Below are 20,255 nucleotides of genomic sequence, written 5' to 3' on the forward strand. Positions count from 1 at the left end.
CTTACATACACATTTAGTTTCTGCCCCCCTTCTGTTCAGGGATCCAGTCAGCTTTCACCCCCAAATCCATCCAAGTACCTCTGCTTGGAATAAAACCATAACACATCTCTGACCAGATGTGTCGACCACAGTGTCAGTCCTCCCACTGATCCAAGCTACTGATGAACCAAAGTTTCCACTGTGTAGCTATTTTAGGAAGCAGTAACAATCCTACAGGGAATAAGAGGGTTTTCCACTGTGACCTCCCAGGTTGGGTTCGGCGAGAGAGGTCAAAGTGTCACCACCCACTGTCAGTGGGACCAAAGTAAGGGAACCCCATGCATGCCATATCTGACGACAGGAACACCCTGGAGGGCAAAGGGAATCCCCAATACGGAAACTTCAAAAGGAAAAAGGAAAGTGTGCATTAATAACTAACAGATGAAAAAAAAGGAAGTATATAATGTATACATATATGAGTTGTACATTTAATACCATGTAAAAAACAAGTATTTTTTAGCAGAATGTTAAAAGAACCTCCATGTATGTTGTGGTATCCTCATTGACTCTCATCCTCCTCCAACACCTGGGCGATCTCGCCGACATTCCTTCCTGTTTGTCGTCATGGTGCCAGCAGGACAGCTCCGCTATATAAGGTCCTCCTCTCCCGAGCCCTGAGCCAGAACGACAAAGAGATCACATCCTTCTGCTACACAACAGCCAGAGAGGGGAGACGATTCAACCCCGAACTCAAAGAACTCAAATCAGCTCCAGTAAAGACAACTAAAACCTTTTTGGACTGCAGATATTTTGGATTCTGCTTTATTTAACAGGAAGATGACCAATCTGTCAGAGAGAGCTCTGTTTGTCTTCTTTGCAGCACAGGTAGGCATTACAACAGTAACGGACTGTTTTCATTGAGATACAGAGTTCTATATTGTGACACCAGATGCTCTGAAGGGGTTTAAGATAAAGACAATATTTTATTTTATTTAAAAAAAAATCCTCTCACTTTGGAAACTATCGAATTCTTTTTTTTCACAGACAATTTTTCACAGTTGTCTTAATTTACCTAAATTGATGAACTGGTTAGCCACTTTTTACCAACAGTACAAATGAGTTTCACTGAGCAAGTGTTCTTTTAAGGTTTACTTCAGTCATTGTTTGCTATTCTGTGAATGTTCCCTTTTTCACAAGATATGTCATATTAATTACCCTACAAAATGTTTAGCAACTTTTGCATCCTATAAAAATTTACTTGTATAAAACATATTTTTGTGTGTAATATTTGTCATTTTGGTTGGATTATAGATCAAGACTTTCAACAATATGTAAAACACCAATGAATTTTGTCTCCCACCCAGGTGTTTACAATAGTCTGGACCCAGGTGTGCCCTCGGAGATGCCAGTGCCCTAAGGAGCCCCCCATGTGTCTCCCAGGGGTCCCTTTGATCCTTGATGACTGCGTCTGCTGCCTGGTGTGTGCCCGTCAGAAAGGGCAGGTCTGCTCTGAAATGAACCCCTGTGACACACGGAAAGGGCTGCAGTGTGAATACACCGTCGAGGTCCACAGGAGGACTGGGATCTGTGCCGGTGAGTGGACATTCCCAAATATTGTGTGCAGGATGTCCAATTTACGGTAGATGCTCTGTTCGTCCTGATGTCAGTTATTCTTCTTGTGAATAAGAGATGATTTAACTTGTAAAAAAAAAACTAAAACTAGATTTCTTATCTATTTTGTCTCTTTCATCCAGTTCATGAAGGAGATGTCTGTGTTCTGGACGGTTCTGTCTATCAGAACGGCCAGACCTTCTTCCCCAGCTGTAAGTACCAGTGTATGTGCCGCGATGGGCAGATCGGCTGTGTGCCACGCTGCAACTTGGACGTGATGCTGCCTGGACCGGACTGCCCCATGCCACGCAGGGTCCAGGTGCCTGGAGAGTGCTGCGAGAAGTGGGTGTGTGAGCCCCAGGTTGAGGCCAGTGCACTAGGCGGCTTTGCCATGGCGGGTGAGTGGACTGGAAGTAGGGTGTGATGGGACGAGATGGACCATACAGATAGACACATACAATCAACCATTCCTCTTTGACGTCAGTGCCACTGCAGTGTGAGACAGAGTTTAAAGGTTATGTACATGTCTCTGACCTGATCAGGGTTAGGGAGCAGCAACCAAGAGAAGAAGGAAGGAAAGAGGAAAATAGAGTGAGAGCTGAGAAAGGCTGAGAGGAGGAAACACAGAGGAAAGAAATAGTGTTATGACTCCAATGTGAAACAGCAATGTGATACATCACTGCAGTCAGTTGAATCCAATCAAGCATCGTGTTCTCTAAAAGTTTTCTACATTCTTGGATTGGTTGCTTTCAAGTTTCAAGTATACACCTTAGTCTACTTTTTGTACCAGATGAAAATGGTGACTTCTTTCTCTAACCCACTGTCCGCCTGTGTGTTCCCTCAGCCTATCGTCAGGAGGAAACGGTGAGCTTCGACGGTTGGGACCCCAGCCTTAACTGCATCGAGCAGACCACGGAGTGGGGCGCCTGCTCTGAAACCTGCGGCATGGGAGTGTCCACCAGGGTCAGCAATAAGAACCGACGGTGTGAGATGGTGAAGCAGAGCCGACTGTGTATGATCAGACCCTGTGACAACCAGCAGGACCAGACGCAGCTGACACAACTTGCACAGAAGGTACTTTTTGGATGCCATGTCCTTTATGTAGGAGTTTCTACTCTACAGTAAACCCAGTAGGATGAGAATACATAAGAAATCACATTATTTTCGAGAGGGATACAGTGCACATGCATTCAGTGAATGGCTCTTTTTCTCCCTGCAGAGAGGCAGTAAGTGTCAGAGGATGGTGAGGAGCGACGCAGCCGTCCACCTCTCCTACAAGAACTGCACCAGCGTCCAGGCCTACAAGCCTCGCTACTGTGGCTCCTGCACGGACGGCCGCTGCTGTACCCCCCACAGAACCAAGACCGCCCTGGTGGAGTTCCAGTGTGCCAAAGGTAAAACAACCAGGAGACCCGTCATGGTGATCCTGACCTGTGCCTGTCACAGCCACTGTCCCCAAGACAACGCTGTGTGGCAGCCATCGGAGATGGGATACAGCGGTTATAGGTCCTAAAATCCCTATTGAAGGGAGAATAGCTTTTTATTCACTTTAAAACATGAGTTGCATTAACTCTAAACGTTAGATTAAAACAAGTCTGTGATATATCAACAGTGAAAATACGATTAGATCTGCTTATTATGGTCAGAATCATACTTGTATTCATAAAATCCTGTGGACAAATAAGTGTCATCTTCTACTGTTTAGTAGAATCAAAGCACTTAAACCTTGTGATATATCAGGAGGAGTATACTTCCAACCATTCACAACAGACTTCAGTTGGACGGATGTCTGTAGGTGCTCTTACATTGTCTCTTCTTAAGAGGTCAAACATGAAGGTGTAACGTTACAGGTTAGTGGGGAAATACAGGAGTGTCATGGTTGCTTCCAACCAGATAGTTTGATTGACAGTCGGGTTGGCTGATCAGGAAAAACGTATAGTTTTTTAGACAAAGAGCATGAAACCACTGTGTGTTTTGTTCAGCCTAAATCATGAAGAAAAACACTCGGCAAAGGAGAAAGTAGCTCCTCTTTCAGAATAAAAGACCTGCTGTACTGTGACACTTTGACACCTAAATCTATATATCACAAAATAATAATACTGAAATCCTTTTACTTTCACATTGATACAATACAAAGAAGGAAATAAAGGACCTCAGGGTGAGCTGTTACCTTTTAGTGGCACTGCCCTGGAAATCTTTCAACTATGGGATGCATTTTTTAAATAATTGGACTGTGTGCTCTGACCTGGTCCAAAGAGAGGTCGCTGTAGTTACTTAGTGTCATTTCTAACATCTGCACGAAATCTGACCCCTGTTATATAATGTCGATGTTCCCTTCAATAAATTAAATTGTATGTTTTTTTAGGTTTTTGTTTTTGTTAAAAGTAGTGCACGTGACAAAAGTTTTGTAAATACTTGCAGTATAGCTTGTTCGACCGAGTGTGTATCAAATACACAGCTTTAGTCGGTAACAATGTAAACATGAATTGTATATATTGGTATGGTATTGTTTTGCTTACTACTTGAATTATACTTCACACTGCTTGTTGCTGTATCTGTCTCAATAATACTGTAAAACTCAACATTTGAAAATAAATGTGTATTTTTTTGTATCAAAGTTGTAATCTCTTTATTCACATCTCTACATTCCACACTAAAATCAATCTTTTCTCAGGTACAATCATTGGGATGATAAATGAGATGATGACTTTAGGGACGTAGCTTTAGGCTGAATTAGTTAGATGAAAAAGAATCAAGCAGGAATTGCCTAAAAATTTAAACTGAGGATAATAGAGGAAACAGGAATATACACATCATGAATAGATAGGACCTAAAACTAAAGAACAAATGAGTAGTCTTAATGACTTAATGTTAAAACGTAAAACATGTGATTTCTCCCACATCTGGCTTCTCGTGTTGTTTGATTGACGCTGATAATTGCCCTACATCAAACCGTGATGTTATAAGTGGTATCATGGATGTGTCATGTAGGTTTTAGGTCAGTCAAATGTATGGCAAATGTTACCTAATATAACAACATGGCTGCTCCACATTGATCAATACTGATGCAAATTAAAACAATTCCTACAGGAATGCACTACTGTTTTTGTTTTTGTTGTGTTTTTCTGATGTAGCAAAGGGTGTTACAACTGAATGTTGTTGTGCAAACCTGTGTTACATAATGACAATAAATGAACCATATATCCTTGAATAAAAGCAAAACAATATAAAAGATCATCAAATATATTTAACCACATAAGAATCAAACACTGATTTCTCTTCTCACTTATATGCACCATAATCCCGTGTCTCGTGAAAGTGTTCACACATCTGCATTTGGGGTAAACCTCTTCGCCTGGATTCCCTTTTAACAGTGCAGGATGTTCATGGTTTCATGTGGGACCCAGAAGTTACCGAACCCCCCGAGCCTTTGACCTTTCTCCCTGAACCCCACCTGCAGGGTCACAGTGGAAAACCCTGTTATCCGCTGTTGCTTCCTAAAATAGCTCCTCATTGGAAACTTTAGCTCACCAGTAGCTGAATCAGAAGGTGGACTGACACTGTGGTCCACACATCTGGTTGCAGCTATGTTATGGTGTCTGCTGACCAGCTGTGTGTGGTAATGTTACATGTTGGTTATGTTTGTGGATCGAGGATTTTGAGTGTATCCTAGTGTTGCATTCTCTTTACATACAGTATGTTAAGAGCAACGAGCAAGCTAAACAATGAAAACATAAGAAGATGGACCATTCGCTGTAGCATGGCTCTTGGGATGGCAATGTCTGTCTGTCATCCTTGAAACTCAAAACCATTTCCCATCAGGTTACACAAACAACAACACGGACACAGACTGTATCACATTCTGTGTTCAAGCAATAACTTTGCAACAAAAGATAAACACAGAATACATTTGACCAGCTGATTTCAGTAACATCTTGATTTTTAATAAAAACCCTTAAATTCCTTTTAGCTTGTTCACATTCCAATGCTGCTCAGATCTTCCCTCGGCCTTGCTGTACCGTGTGAGTAAAATATCATCTGTGTGAGAGATTGGTCTGGTATGGATGCTGACTGCGATCCATTCTCCTCTCATTCGTTGACAGACAGAGACAAGACGTATCATTCAGCCGTCTCTGCGTAAGTCTTGATTCAGTGCTGCTGACTGTCTGCATGTCAATGAATGACAGACTTGACAGCCTGGCTGTGTTTGCTGGCAGTTTGAATTTTTTTTTTTTTTTACTCCGCTCTTTCCAACAAAGTCTGTTGCTGCTCTGTGAAGGCATTCAGAAATCTGACGTTTAAAAGTGTTTGACTGATAAACCCTTTCTGTCAAAGAGGGGAAATTCCTGAACTTGAGAAGAAAAATTGTAATGTAATGCAAGTCATCTATTCAATTCTTGCAGCGTAATCCCTTGATTTTCCCCATGTGACCAATGGTCTAATTAAATACACAAGGTTTTGTTGTGGGATCCCTACTGCAGCAACTACAAGTGGTAGTTTTTGAAAAGACAATGGGGCCAATAATGAATATTAAAAGTAAACCGATAACCTGCCCATGGACTTCATGCTGTCATGAATCATTAATGCACCAGTGTTCACCACTGTGATAGACTCACCACTGAAGTGCAGTTTCCCAACTTTTGGTTGTTGTCTAACTAATTTACAAGCATTAAGACGTGTACAATAAAGACGTATTTTGCCATCTCTATCTTAATGGAATGGGCAATGCGGGCTGCTGTTTGTATGAAGGGTAAGTAGATTGCTCCCTCTAGTGGTGTATTTGAATAAAGCCTCTGTCACCATCGTGAATGTGAAATCTATTCATTTCAGAAAGGACTTTACCAACATCTCTTAGATGTAAACTTTATGTAAACTCATTTATTGATAATTCAACACAAAATTAAAAAACAAGCATACAAAGTCATGATTACAACTTTTACAACATGAATTGTGATTTACAGACTTACTGTATACGAACATTTATTATTTAGTTGATTAAGTGACAGTTTGTGACTGGAGGGAGAAGGAGAATAGTTTTTATTTAATTTCATGATTTAGAAAAAGTATTTTGTTTATACAATTCACATAAAACTAACGAATACAAAGTAAAAGATAATACAACAAAAGATGACTATGGTATCTGAAATTTGAGCTTTTATCTTCTGAACCTTATTTTGCAGCCTGTGTGCCCAGCTGTCCGGACTGGGGCAGTAGAATAGGTAAACCATATCAATGAAATTGCAGCAGATAAAAGTGTGGGCCAGGATTCCGGTGTCGGCGTCATATAAGAGCACCAATCCGTCGTCAAAATCTACCAACACTGTGACTCTCTTAGGTTCCTTTATCCGGAAGAAATGGACGGGGATTTTGCGTCGAGCCTTGCAGTTGGCGTCAGTTCCTAACCTTATGACCCAGTTTCCATTCCTCGGGTTAGGTATGAATGTCCTTATCCCACGCATCGGCTCTCTGACTACTTCTAAATCCCAGCTGGTGAACCCTTCAGCCTGAACCTCATGGTAGAATCTCCCTTCAGAAACGTCCCTGTTTCCAGGAACAGCGCTACAATCGAATTGGTTTGGAATCCACCAAATGAGAGGAGCTTGCATTTGATTCGGCACCACACAGTTTGACATCGCTTTCTCTATGCCTTTCCTCTTGGTCGGCACTGCCTCTTTTGTCTTCTGGCCTTTCTTTCCACGCCTACGTTTACTCTCCTGTACTTCTGCCTTTTTCTTCCTCATCTGAGCCCTCTTGTCTACAAAGGCTTCCTCTAAAGGTACCGTGTCATGGGAGCTATGTTCCGTACACAGGACACAAACACATGTCTGGTCATTCCTGCAGAAGAGCTCAAACATCCTGTTGTGTTTCTTGCATATTTGGTCCTCCAAGTTATAAACAGGATCTGTCAGTTTGTGTCTTTTTAAAGCTGCAACTCTCAGATGAGGCTCTAAGTGTGTCTCACAATAAGACGTCAAGCACACCAAACAGGTTTTAGAGGCTTTGAACTTGTTGGCGAGGCAGCAGTCACATGGTACCTGTCCTGGTTTGGCCAGGGAATTATTGTCAGCTTTGGCATGATGTTCCTTAAAATTCTCCACGACCTCCCGGAATCCCGTGTTGACCCGAAGTTTGAACCCTTTGTTGAACCTCTCGTTGCACAGGGGACACTGACACCGCTCTTTGTCCTCCCAGTGCCTGTTGATACAGGCCTTGCAGAAGTTGTGTCCACATGGAATAGAAACAGGCTCAGTGAAAACTTCCAGACAGATGGCGCACAGGAACTGATCCTCAGACAGGAAGCTGCAGCCCGTGGCCATATCTAGAGGAGAGGAGAGGTTTTAAAACCAAGAACCATCCATGTTTTTTGACTCCTATGTGCAACTAGTGTGAGCCACTTCATGAACAAAGGGTACAAAGTTTGTTACATATTATACAAAGCTATGAGTACTCTCCAATATCAGAATATTATCAAGTATATGTACATTACCAATGGAGTTTAACTTCACCTTCTTGGATGATCTGCTCTGCTATCGGTCTGTGTTTGCAAATGAACTGAACTGTTTCCTTTAGTTTCATTTCTCTACAAATGTTGCAATGGTGCCACTCCTCCCCTGACTCATACTCCACCCATCTGTGCTCTACTTTTAACTCTTTATGTCATAAAATGAAATATGAGCATCAATTCCGCTTAAACAGATAATAATAATAATAATAATGTGTCACTTTTATGTGTCAGTGTAATTACAGATCCACTCAACCAAAACAGCACCGGATCCAACCACAACAAGCTTCTGTGCTCAACTCTGATCGCTTTCAGAATCAAGTCAACTAGTTATTGAAATTATTTGTAGTCTGTGCTCTTAAAGGGTTAACGTGAAAGGATTGAAATGAGCTGATCACTCCACAAATATTCTCTCTTCAGTAAAACGGCTGTTTAGTTTCTGTGAGGAAATGCATTATTATTTCTTTTTTTTGCAGTATGCAAAATAAAGAAAAGAATCTCCCATCGTTCCCTGTAAGACCTGTGTGACCAGCTGTTGGGACAGCAGTGACCAGTGTTTTTACATGTTCATTTGATATCATTATTATGTTGTTTTACTGTGTTGTTTTTATGTCTTTGCTATATTATGTTGATGTTTTCAAATGTGCCTTTTAAATACATTTGGATTGGATTGGATAGTTGGGTTTTGGAAACTCGTTTCAGGAAGTTTTAACAATGCCAGCAGCAGCCATTACAAAAATGCTGCCAAACCAGTGGAACCCTGAAGTCCTGGTATTTGGCCTCTTACTGTGAGACTCAAATCTAATACATGTTGTGAGTATTGTTAATCATTCCTCTGTGTACGAGGAAAGAACATTGTAGGAGCTCAGGTAAATTTTGTCGACAAAAACATTGTGTGTGGTCATTTGTTAATTCCTGTATTTACACTGACATTCATGAAATACTGAGGCTTTCTTACTTTGCACATCATCAAAAGACTCAGCATTATGGCATTATGTGGGCAAATATAGCAACAGCCAGCTCACAGCATCTTTGCATATTTTTTTATTGTTCATGTTGTCAGTCTGCCAACAGTCACTAACGCACCCCATCTCTCTGTCCTGCAGTAGCCCCCTTTGTTTCCAACCATTCAGCTCCACCTGACCTCCACACCTATGCACACCTGCTGTCTGTCTCTGAGTCAATGAGCCATTTAAGTGTAAGTGTCTATCCCGCTGATTGACAGTTGATGGCGTCGCACGAAGAAGCGTAGCAATGCACCAGCAAAGGTAAGAAAATGCAAGTGAAGACCGGAAGCGAGTGAACATGGGGGTAAACCATGCAAAAATGACCAGCTTTGCAAAAAAAAATTTTAAGCAGAACTTTTGTTTTGTTTACTAAAAACTCTACAAGGCACCTTGAAATACTGAAAGAACACATAATATGGTGGTGCAGAATATGGGAGAGGAATATTTCTCCAGCCTTATCTCTTGCTTGCAGTGCTCTTGAGCAAAAGACTGCACTCTCTTAACTACTGCAGAAAGCCAGTCCACAGATCAAACAACACAAACCCCATGTGTGAGCGTGTGATTGTGTGCTGGTGAGCGAGCATAACTCTCTTTGCAGCTGCTCCCTGTTGCATTGAAAAAACAAGTGCTGAATGAGGGTTAAAAAAAAAAAGGTTCATTAACAACCTTTAAATACCATCACATTGAATAGGATTGCATTCTCTGTTTGTTAGTTGGTTTTGAAGGTCATTACCACAACAAAGAGTATACATTTCATCTGATAGCTCATTTCCATATAAAAGCAAAAATCAATTGTAGCTCCTACACCTCATTAAGCCAAAGAATTCTTCGTATTTCTGTTTCAGTCTCTTTCTCAAAATAAATCCCCTCTTTGGTGCTCGCTAGTAATGATCCATTGTAGTTTAGAAGGCGGGCAAGTAAGGAAGTGTGTCTCCTTCACAGCATGCCTGTACTATATGTTCCTGTGATTACACAATGTGATTAATTATGACACACACACACTCACTGAAATACATAATATTAAATTAATGATATGATGCCCTTATTTCTCATAGTTTACACAAATGTCCTTAAATATAAGTTCCCAGCTGTTGTTTTAGACCTTTTTTATTTAAATTCATTATAATAAACTAATAACAAATAGCCTATGGCCATACATTTACAGAGTAAACTCAATTATAAGCATAGCTCAAAGGGAAAACACTACATATCTTGGTTTCTGATGCCTCCTCATGTGTTGGACTCAAAATCACATGCAGGATTTTACATATAAAAGAGGTGATTATGCTTCTTGATAAGAAGCTTGGCTGTACGCTTATTCATTTTAACATATTTTTTTAACTCAAACTTCCGAGCATCTTTTAAGAAAAAAACGGTATTATGTGTTACAAAATCACAAAATGTTTTGGGGAATTAAGGAAAGATGGTCAGTATGTGTTGGTGGCCTATGATTTAAAAATGTTCAAGATACAAGTTAGGTTGGTGTATAAATTAGAATAATCTTAATGGCACCAGGGCAGAAAGATTGATCCTCACCGCAACACAAATCAAAAATCATCATCAATACAGAAATGTGAGCACAAAGCTTGGTACAAATATATTGAAATCTAACAGCATGAAGATATTTCAATCCAGTGGGTTAATTTTTGATCAGGCCTGTACAAATGACCCTTGTGCGTCTTATTGTTTACCAATGGAGGGTTCCTTATGGTTTTCCTGTATTGCCAGGACTGTTGACCCTCACAGACATCAATTTAGAGTCACCAGTAGGTGTCGTAACAACATTGCGAATAGCTCAGTGTGAGGCCGTTTGATACTGAAAGCATGATGACATGCTCCAGAGGGACGGCTTTTTAAAAGACAACGCATATTTATAGATCTATGTGTTGTTACATCCAAAATGCTGTAACTTCAATGCACTTGAAGTCCTGATTGAAGTCACTCACAGCAGCTGCTTCGTAGTTTTTTATTCTGATACCATGTCGCTGATTGAAGCTGCATCATGTTTTTTGTCTCCCTGTCAGTCTTTCGCGGGGCTCGAACTCGCATAACCGTCACACAGCTGTTCCAGGCATTGTAGTGATGATAACACTAGTTGCACCCTCACGGTCCGAGTTTACAAATCCCAACTCTTATGGGCCTACATAACAATAATAATAATAATAATAATAATAATAATAATAATAGTGATGGAGAGCAAATCATTGCAAGGAGTCTTTCCAGAGCTGTCAGAGCTTCCTGGGAAAAAACAGCTCTTTCTCTTTGAAACATCAAAACAGGCACAGGCGCATTCCTGCACGCGCGTAACCGGTGTCACGTCTGCAGCGTTGACACGTTCAGCAGTCCCACGGGGAATTTGAAGAATACAAACTCAGTTCTAGTCATATTTGAGATTAGTCTATTTGTTTAAAGACATGTTTTAAAGTAACTGAGAATAAAAAGGTCCAGTTTTTTTCTGTCATCGCTTCAGATCCACGTGGCCTAATGACTCACAAAACCAGATTATGGCTTTACCCCCCAAAATATACATTAATTTCCTTGGTTGGTAAACATCCATATATTTATTTATATATATATATATATATTATAGTATATAATTATATTATTATGATCAACCTGATACGAGTCAATGGATACAAAATAATGGATTTGTAAAGGTAGTGTTTAGTCGTGTTTCACTCTGCATAAACTGTCACGTCTCAAACGTCCAGGGTAAAATGATGAACACATATTTGTGCATGCAGGATCTGATGGCATCGGCTGACGGCGGGGGGCGCAAACTCCACCCAGCAGATAGGATCTCGGGCGGGCGGAGCGGGGAGCAGCTTGCGCCGAAAGGGCTCGGGCTGGTTGGTCGGGACGCTTGACAAGTCCCGCTGAAAACTTCAGAGGAGGCAAAGTCCAGCCTGACTGCGAGGGAGACAGAGTGGAAGTTAACGTGAGAGAGCGTGCTGGGGGAGAAAAAACAAATCACATGTCTTTGTAAATGAATGCTCCAAAGATGGCGGTGGTAATAACGACGGGGGTTTCAGGTGCCTTCGGAGTCCAAAAAAGTGGATTTCTTGAGGTTTTGGTGCGGGAACGATGGCACAAAGTTTTGGTCAACTTAAACGAGGAAGCGCTCACGTTAAGCTGCGAGGAGGGCTGCGTTAATAACGACAACGTGAACGACAGCGTCAACTCCAACGGCGTTACCAACGGATCTTACCTTGATAACAATAACGCCAACTCCAACAACGGTCCCCAAACTGTGCGCACCGCGTTCTCGGACCTCCCGGAGCGAGTGCCGGAGGCGATCGCCAACAGAAAGCGGTGCCTTAAGGTGACCAAGCAGGAGGTCGGAGGGCTTGGGATCAGCATCAAAGGTGGGAAGGAGAATAAAATGCCCATCCTCATCAGTAAGATATTCAAGGGACTCGCAGCGGACCAGACACAGGCTCTGTATGTCGGGGACGCCATCCTGTCCGTGAACAGTGTGAACCTGCGGGACGCGACCCACGACGAGGCTGTGCAGGCGCTGAAACGGGCCGGGAAAGAGGTGACACTGGAAGGTAGGTAGGCAGGCTGGACGTGTGTGTGTGTGTATATGTGTGTGTGTGTGTGTGTGTGTGTGTGTGTGCGTGTGCGTGTGCGTGCGCGTGTGTGTGACAGAAACAAGAGGGGACCCAAAGGTGAAGTATGTGGGTTAGGGAATACCGCATGCATGACCCAACTCACTTTATGAACTCCCACAAGATAAGGTTTAGGAAGCCCACATCTGAGTGTTGATATCGATATCTTTTAGTGAAGATAAGCGTTTTGGACCTCAGTTCAGCCAAAGTCCTTCTGCTTTCTGCCTCATTTTTTATGGAACCCCAATATAACCAGACTCAAAGATCCCTAAGGGAACTGTCCACCTTAACACGCACGGGAAGCCCAATACTTCAGGGAAGGAAACATGCTTTATAAAAGGCTGATCTTCTCATCCCTCATGTGCTGTTTTATGCATGTCATCCAGCAGGTCATTAGTCCTCAGCATACAGAGTATTGCAACTTTTCTGTCCTACCTGCCAGTTGATTGCGTTCACTTGGCGTCCCAGCTGCAAATAACTCCCTGATTAGAGGACAAGCAGCAGGGCTCTGAGTGTTGAAGCCTCTGCTGTTAGATGTGATTTACTTTCCATCAAAGAAAGGAGTTACTGGTTAATATCAAGAGCGAAGAAAGAAATGTATTGCTATTTTATCCATATCTCATTTCATCCAATGTGTTTTCCTGTTCATTTACAAAGTCAACATTTGTTGTTGCCAAACAGTCTCCCAGGCTACAAAACTGAAGTGAAACTTTTCTTCTCTGCAAATGTATTTAATTTGCAGCGCTCTACCCAATCGGGTAGGCTACGTAGTGCAACAGTGCAGGACGTCCTAGGTTTATTCTGTAGTTGGGAAACAGGTGAATGACTGGCTGCCTTTTTGCACAAAAGAACAGTTGAGATTTAGAAGGAAACTGTTATTATGCAACCAGAAGTGCCATGGGAGAATCATGCTAGGCCACACACACACACACACATACTTGCTTTCAACTCGTTCACGTGAGCACTTAACACACACAAGTTTGCAAGCACAAAAAAACACACGTTCACACACCAGAAAATGTTGCACACAAGTGCCCACTTCTGAGTATTTTTTTCCTGTTCCTGTTAGCACTCTTGGACCCAAGACAGTAAGAACAAAGTGTCTCTCGCTCTCCCTCTCTTACACACACACACACACACGCACACTCTCACTTATATACACACATGTGAGCATGGTGATGATACTTCCCAGGGGGACACAGGGGCTCTACTGCAGAGGAAAAATCAGGTCCCAGCTGAAAACTTACCGAGATAAGAAAGAAGGAGAGGAGGTATGAAGCAAGGCAAGGAAGACGAGGGAGAGAGAGAGAGAGAGATGGGAGGGGGGTCATAGCTGAAATGTGAATTTAATGGGGAAAGTGCTGAGAGGTAGAGATAGAAATAGACGGAACAGAAGGAGAGCTAACGAGGGAGGCTAAGAGGCTGATTATGAAGACGACAGCGAGGGTTAACTTAATAGTAACGGAGAGACTGAAGTTCTCCACAACTGCAATTTAATAGAAAAAATCTGCATTTGCCAAAGCAGTGAAACAGAGGAATATTAAAAAGTGAAACAGTGTGTTTTCAAGGGGTTTCATGGATCTCTGGGGGTGTGAAAGGTTCTTAACACGTAGCCCAGCATGTTAACTTTCATTTCAATAGAATAGGCAGTGAGCACTCACCGATGCAAGGCTGTAAGAGTGCAGCAGAATGACCCAGTGGTCAAAAGCTGAGGATCTCAGTTCAAGCCCCCATGTCAGAGAGCATCCGCTTTGTTAAAGTGTCCCCTGAGCAAGACGCCATCTCTTTGCTGGCTCTTTGCTGGCTCTGTTCTGTGGCTCAGCATGCAGTCTGACAAGTCAAAAGTGACTTTCCCGATGGGGATCAGTCAGGGTTCTGCAGCTCCGCCACAAAGCTCCTAGCAACCACAGCCACTGCTATTATAGGTGGTGCAGTGAATAATTGGTTATTCACGAGTAAGACTTCAATTAAATTTTGACGGTGAATAATTGGTTATTCACAAGTAAGACTTCAATTACATTCTGATGGTATACCGTTAGTACTTGTACAGAATATTGCTAATTCAAAGCAGTGTGTGTAGCTTGTAGAGTGCACTGCAACTTGAGAGCCACACTAGAGATAGTTATGTGAGCTAATGAGGTCCACCTGCAGCACTGCCTAATCAGGTTTACCTGTGGTCACTTGAATAGAACAAAGCCATTGTTAATGCTATTAGTCACACCTGTGCTTTTGCTATTCTTACAAGTCAAAATGTCTGCTGTGAAAAAAGGCCTATGTCACACCATTGGTAGGTGGTCGTGTGGCAAATAGGCCTTTTTCACAGAGGACATTTTGACTTGTCACAAAAGAAAAAGCCAAGGTGTAGATAATGAAAATAATAATGGCTGAATTCCATGTAGCTGCTTTGATTTCAGAATCCGTGCTGGCTCACTGTCACTGTCACTGGAACACTTACTAGTTAATGTTGCCAGTAACAGCTGTGCTTTTCCTACTATGACGAGTCAAAATGTCTGCTGTGAGAAAGGCCTATTGTCAATATAACCTGCTTCTCAGCCGCAGAACAGCGCCAGGTCACTCACGCACCTCGGTACTGTTCAAACAAAGTGCTTGCCGAGTTGTGTCTGAAAGCTGCACACTTTTCTGACGTTACAATTGGAGGGGGTTGCATCTGACGACTTTTACAACTTTTCCAAACTGACATATCTGAAAAGCTTGATGCAGCGATTGGACATTTTGACTTGTCGCTGTAGGAAAAAGCACAGGTGTTACTAATAACCTTAAGGTTCGCTCTGCTCTATGCAAGTGTCCCAGTATGCCATGGAAAGACCCTGAAAATGAAGTAAATATGTGGAATTCAGCCATTATGAATTTGATCATACACCTGTGCTTTACCTACTGCGACCTGTCAAGATGTCTTAAGTTAGAAAAAAAAGCCCTAATAGCCAGGTGTGTGCAGGAGCGAAAGTATGCAAGATTTGGACTTCTCTCTCAAAAAGACACCGTGACCGTACTTAGTCAGCAGATGCTGCCTTCTCTTGCCAACAGCCCACAGATAACCTGTGGGATGCTGTGGATGGCAACATCAGGACACACAACCCCTTTACCTTCCGGTGGTAAACAACTTCACAAGTCCCCGGTGCAGGAATGAGAGAGCTTTACAGGTGTCAGTCGAGGCGGTCACACGAGGATAACTGCTCTTAGTGTTCACAGCTGTCCTCGTTCTAGCCCTCGCTTCCTTTTCCTCCCCCATTGTTTTCATTTTTGTATTATTGTTTAACATAATGATGATTGGAAATTCAGTCAAACCATGTGGGTGTTAAGTTTATTTTCCCCTCAGCACAGAGAGCAATTTGATTCAAATAAAAAAAGAGATGACAAATTCCTTTAGAGAATTGTGTAGCTCAATTCACTTGTGTTTATAATTAGAACTGGATGGTCTCACATGTAAAAAATATTTGTCCATATTTATATTACAAAGTGTTTTAGTGCCAGAAAGAGATGTATACCCCACACAAGGAGAGGTCAGCTTATTTATTTAGTAACCTTTATCTGTATTCCTTGAGTCACATGACGACTGAGCAAATACTTCTCAAGGTTGACTTTCTACTAAGAGGCTAAATAGAGTAGTACAGGTTGTCTGAGTAGCCAGTGGTGTTGAGAATACTCGGTATATCATTCTTTTTAAGGTGTGAAAACACTTCTTTTTTTATTTTTTATTTTTTTTAAGAGTAGCAGGTAGTGAAATTGACATTTTCCTGTAAGCTCTGCCCTGCGTTGTTGTTGCTGGGCCTCAAGCTTTTCTCTCTAGCACAGCCCATATGCAATAAACAGTGTAGACGGATTCACCATCGAAATTCTTAGTCATTAGACAGAGAAAAACATGCTCCTCATCTCTGGCTGGCAACTGTCGATCGGCTATTGCCGGCTGAAATACAACTTTTGATAGCAGATTGTATCGCCTGTAGCGGGCTAGCTCGAATGAATTAATCGGATGAAGTTCCCGGCTGACTGTTTGTTTTCAGCTGACAATGAGAACCCTGTAAAAGAGATCTTTTGCACATTGTGGCTATGTGGTATCATGCTAAAAATATCTATAGCATATAATAAGCGTCTTTACCAGTTAATGACCTACATAACCGTAAACCTTAAAACCTTAAAAAATAATGTTTGCTGTTGTAATCTAATGTAATTCTTGGCCTTGGAAATAAACCTGTAAGGTTAATACTGTAGGACATGCTAATGTTTGTAGCTTACATTACAGCAGACACACACACACACACACACACACACACTGTTTAATCAATTCCTTACACTTTTGCTGTTGTGGTTTAGAGAGGCTAATTAAAAAGATAGACAACACTCCAGACCCTTTAAATTTGGAGTATTGCTCATACTACAACCCCACACACATCTCATGTGGAGAAATCCAAAGGTAGAGTTGCTAAGCTACTGTATGAGTCGACAATGTTCGGGTGAGGGTTTTAGCCAACATTTGGTGTCAAATACGGGACACCATACTGAAGTAATGGAGATAGTTTTGGTTGAAACTAGCCGTAGTTACACTCTGTAAGAAAATTAAACCAGACACACAGCGTCAAACTGTAGGTTTATTTAAAAGCATCAAGATAACTCCAAAGAGCCTAAACATAAAAGTGGAAGAAATGAGGAACTGAAAGTCAGAATACAATAAAGAACATCTGCCACATGTCAGCAGACAGGAAATGAGTCAGTGTCCTGTAAGCTCCCCTGTTCACCCACTAACAAGCCTGTCACCTGTCATCACCTGGCATCTGGAGGGGTTTGTCTGTGAGTTTGTCTGTGCCCGCTGTCAGCAGTGTGTCTAGCAGCTTGTGTATATGCACATGCGTCATCAACTTTAGTCATCAGCAGTGTAGTCTAGTCTGATGCTACAGTCGATATACTGTATGTGGTTGAGAGAGAGAGATTAAGGAAGAGAGAGCCGATGTGTCTACATAGCTGCCTGTTTATGTCATTAGAGAAACTACCCTCTCCTCTGCTACTGTTTGTGGAGTCTGACTCAGAGCAGATGATGGTGATGATGATGATGACAACAGCAACAGCGTTGCATTATTGTTGTGGTGAAGATGATACATTGACTGTTTATACAGGCAAAACAAAAGCTGAGTCAGAGAGTCAAAGCTCATCCGTTTTTTCCTGTTGGCTTTGTTTGAAGAACACAACAACTCCTTTTCCCTCCAGGTGTAAGCATTGTGTGTTTGTAGCTGACATTGTGTTTGCTTTAGTCCTGGTTTTCTACTGATGGTCGTCATAGACCTAAACGCAAGGGTGGCTAAATACTTCACCTAAATGCTTAAATTGAGAGTTTAAAAAGACATTTATTAAGACTGTGGCCAAAAATGACCCATAATAGGAAGTCGTTATGCAGCTTCGCCGACTTGTGTTGAATCCGTGTCACTGTAGACGAGTCAACAGCCTACTGTAAAAACTACCATCTGTTCACACTTTCTGTGGTTTTGAGTAAGTATGGTGGTTTCTGTTGCCAATTATGGAAACAATGGAACATGTAACACACAGCTCACTGGTTTAAAGATTGATGATGATAAAGATAATGTGTAGTGCCTTTCTCTTTTTTCTCTTTTTTAAAATCAGAGTAAGTCATTGTGTGACATCCTTGCATCATTAGGGGCGTAGTGGCCACTGCGTGTTTTGGTTCTCGTGAGCTGACATTGAGGAAATGCCTTGATAGATTTGTGTAAAGTTTAAATATGGATGATGCACTGAACATTTTTGAGGCCTGACGTCTTTTGAGATGTGTACAGTAGCTCTTGGTCCTATGGAGATTAAATGCAATAATTAGGCATAAACTAAGCCCTGGCCTCCTTCGTTACTGATCACGGCACATAAACAGTCTACTATGATTTACCACTTGAAATTCTTTGTGATTTTTAACAATTTGTCCCTGATTTCAGACACTAGTAGAAAAGAGCAGGATTTGTATCTCTAGCTGATAATCCTTTATTGTGCTGGTAGACTTTATCAGCTTTGGTAGGCTGGATTATTAAGCTTAAATCATCTAAATGTCAGTATCTATTTGCTGGCCCCTGGCAGTGTGGTTGCAAATTGCAACCAACTGAATTCCTTACACTTTTGCTCTTGTTTTATTTTGTCTGTACCTCTTTAAATGCCTGGTATCTTACTCTCACTATAACCGCATGCACACCACTTCAGCATGTGGAGCCTGAAGCTTGACAGACCTGCAGTGCCTAGTAGTTATGGTTGCTAAGTGCTAAGCTGTGATCGGACAATCGCTATTCGAGAGAGGGGTTTGGTGGATAGTCCATTGTCATTTTGGAAAAAAGCATCTGCTAAATGAGCGTAATAATTTATGAGATGCAAACTTGAGTCTGGAGTTGAGAGACGACGTGTATACAACCGCATTGTTTCACAAGTAGCCAGTTTTCAAGCTAATTAAAAACTAATTTTAAAGTGCTAAATCGATGTAGCAGGTGGGTTTGGGGATTGCAGTTTGACCGATGCGTTCCTCCTCTTTTGCTCTCCACACAGACTCTTTACCTACATTCAACCAAAGCATCTTTTAATTGGTCAATAGTAACTGTTCGACATCAAGTTCAGAGTTCAGTGTCGGTAAGTAATTCTGCCTACGCACTTTTACATTTCTTTGTCGAATTCCTTCTCTAAAAAGGGCCTCCAACTGAGTTACTGTTCATTGTTCAGTTAAGGGGACATTTGAACTCTGAGATATTGGTCCAAATCTTACAAAAAGCCTTGAGGGTGGGTTTATAAAGGCCTTTTGTGCTGCTGTGGTATCCAGCTACCTGCTGCCGACAAGGAGTAAAAGCCTTCAATCAGTCGAGCCTTTTCCCTCTTTTCTACCTCTTTGCCCTGCTCTGTTCTCTCTCCAGCTTCTACCAATGTTGAACCGACTTACTCCCCCACAGGCTTAATGAGAAGAGGTTTCTTTTTCCTTCGGTACATTTTCTCACCAAATAGAAATCCCCATTTGAAGCATATGGAATGAAGTCCAATGACTTGGGACCTCATTAAATACTGTTAAGGACCACTGAGTGAAAAGGACGCAATGAGGCTGATATAGTAATTACACCTTGTGGTATAGAGCGGAGTGTGTGTGTGTATTCATCTTGAGTGTGTGTTGTGGACATAACTGAACACTTCTGAAGAAATGAATTGCCTCATTGGAAAATGTGTAAGTGAATGGGGTTGAGTGCAGTTGTAAAATGAAGTGAATGATTTTTAAATATCATGAATGGAAGGGGCTTTTCTTAATGGTGAGCTGGACAGCCGGTCTCTGGTGAAGCACTGCCGTTCAGACATCTGCATCACAACTCCTGAAACAACAAGTCACTGTTTCCAAATGAAGTGGAGAGTAGGAGTCATAATGAAAAAGGTGTGTGTGTGTGTGTGTGTGTGTGTGTGTGTGTGTGTGTGTGTGTGTGTGTGTGTGTGTGTGTGTGTGTGTGTGTGTGTGTGTGTGTGTGTGTGTGTGTGTGTGTGTGTGTGTGTGTGTGTGTGTGTGTGTGTGTG

General features: G+C 41.9%; 3 protein-coding genes across 4 annotated transcripts in view; 2 read left to right on the top strand and 1 right to left on the bottom strand.

The window, feature by feature from the left end:
* Positions 1 to 816: 816 nt before the first annotated feature.
* LOC142969533 (CCN family member 3-like) lies at positions 817 to 3,103 on the top strand. Its single transcript, XM_076109485.1, has 5 exons — positions 817 to 864; positions 1,344 to 1,572; positions 1,734 to 1,988; positions 2,435 to 2,664; positions 2,810 to 3,103. Exons 1-5 carry the CDS (start codon positions 817 to 819, stop codon positions 3,101 to 3,103), a joined length of 1,056 nt encoding a protein of 351 aa, XP_075965600.1.
* A 3,345-nt stretch (positions 3,104 to 6,448) lies between these two features.
* LOC142969713 (uncharacterized) lies at positions 6,449 to 8,226 on the bottom strand. Of its 2 annotated transcripts, none has more exons than XM_076109725.1 (2): positions 8,097 to 8,226; positions 6,449 to 7,909 (listed from the first exon to the last, which is right to left on the bottom strand). In XM_076109725.1, the coding sequence occupies exons 1-2, from the start codon at positions 8,164 to 8,166 to the stop codon at positions 6,672 to 6,674; spliced, it is 1,308 nt and encodes a 435-aa protein (XP_075965840.1). In that variant the 5' UTR covers positions 8,167 to 8,226; the 3' UTR covers positions 6,449 to 6,671. The 2 variants fall into 2 exon arrangements, with proteins under 2 accessions (XP_075965840.1, XP_075965841.1); XM_076109726.1 differs by having other exon boundaries at positions 8,078 to 8,175.
* Positions 8,227 to 8,287: 61 nt separating this feature from the next.
* The window catches only part of sntb1 (syntrophin, basic 1), a 37,793-nt gene continuing 25,825 nt past the window's right edge, over positions 8,288 to 20,255 (top strand). The window contains exons 1-2 of the mRNA XM_076109723.1: positions 8,288 to 9,360; positions 11,844 to 12,650. Coding sequence (XP_075965838.1) covers positions 12,086 to 12,650 — 565 coding nt within the window. The 5' untranslated portion in view covers positions 8,288 to 9,360; positions 11,844 to 12,085. The remainder of the gene's footprint in view (positions 9,361 to 11,843; positions 12,651 to 20,255) is intronic.

This window comes from Anarhichas minor, unplaced genomic scaffold (genome assembly GCF_050575085.1).
Source record: "Anarhichas minor isolate MPS153535 unplaced genomic scaffold, ASM5057508v1 ptg000041l, whole genome shotgun sequence".
Lineage (NCBI taxonomy): Eukaryota > Metazoa > Chordata > Actinopteri > Perciformes > Anarhichadidae > Anarhichas > Anarhichas minor.

Excerpts from the sequence above, each read along its gene's own strand:
- LOC142969533 (XM_076109485.1), top strand. The coding sequence starts at position 817 with ATGACCAATCTGTCAGAGAGAGCTCTGTTTGTCTTCTTTGCAGCACAG. Across the intron at positions 1,573-1,733 it reads GAGGACTGGGATCTGTGCCG|TTCATGAAGGAGATGTCTGT; the intron begins GTGAGTGGACAT and ends TCTTTCATCCAG. Across the intron at positions 1,989-2,434 it reads AGGCGGCTTTGCCATGGCGG|CCTATCGTCAGGAGGAAACG; the intron begins GTGAGTGGACTG and ends GTGTTCCCTCAG.
- LOC142969713 (XM_076109725.1), bottom strand. The coding sequence starts at position 8,166 with ATGAAACTAAAGGAAACAGTTCAGTTCATTTGCAAACACAGACCGATA. Across the intron at positions 7,910-8,096 it reads AGAGCAGATCATCCAAGAAG|ATATGGCCACGGGCTGCAGC; the intron begins GTGAAGTTAAAC and ends CCTCTCCTCTAG.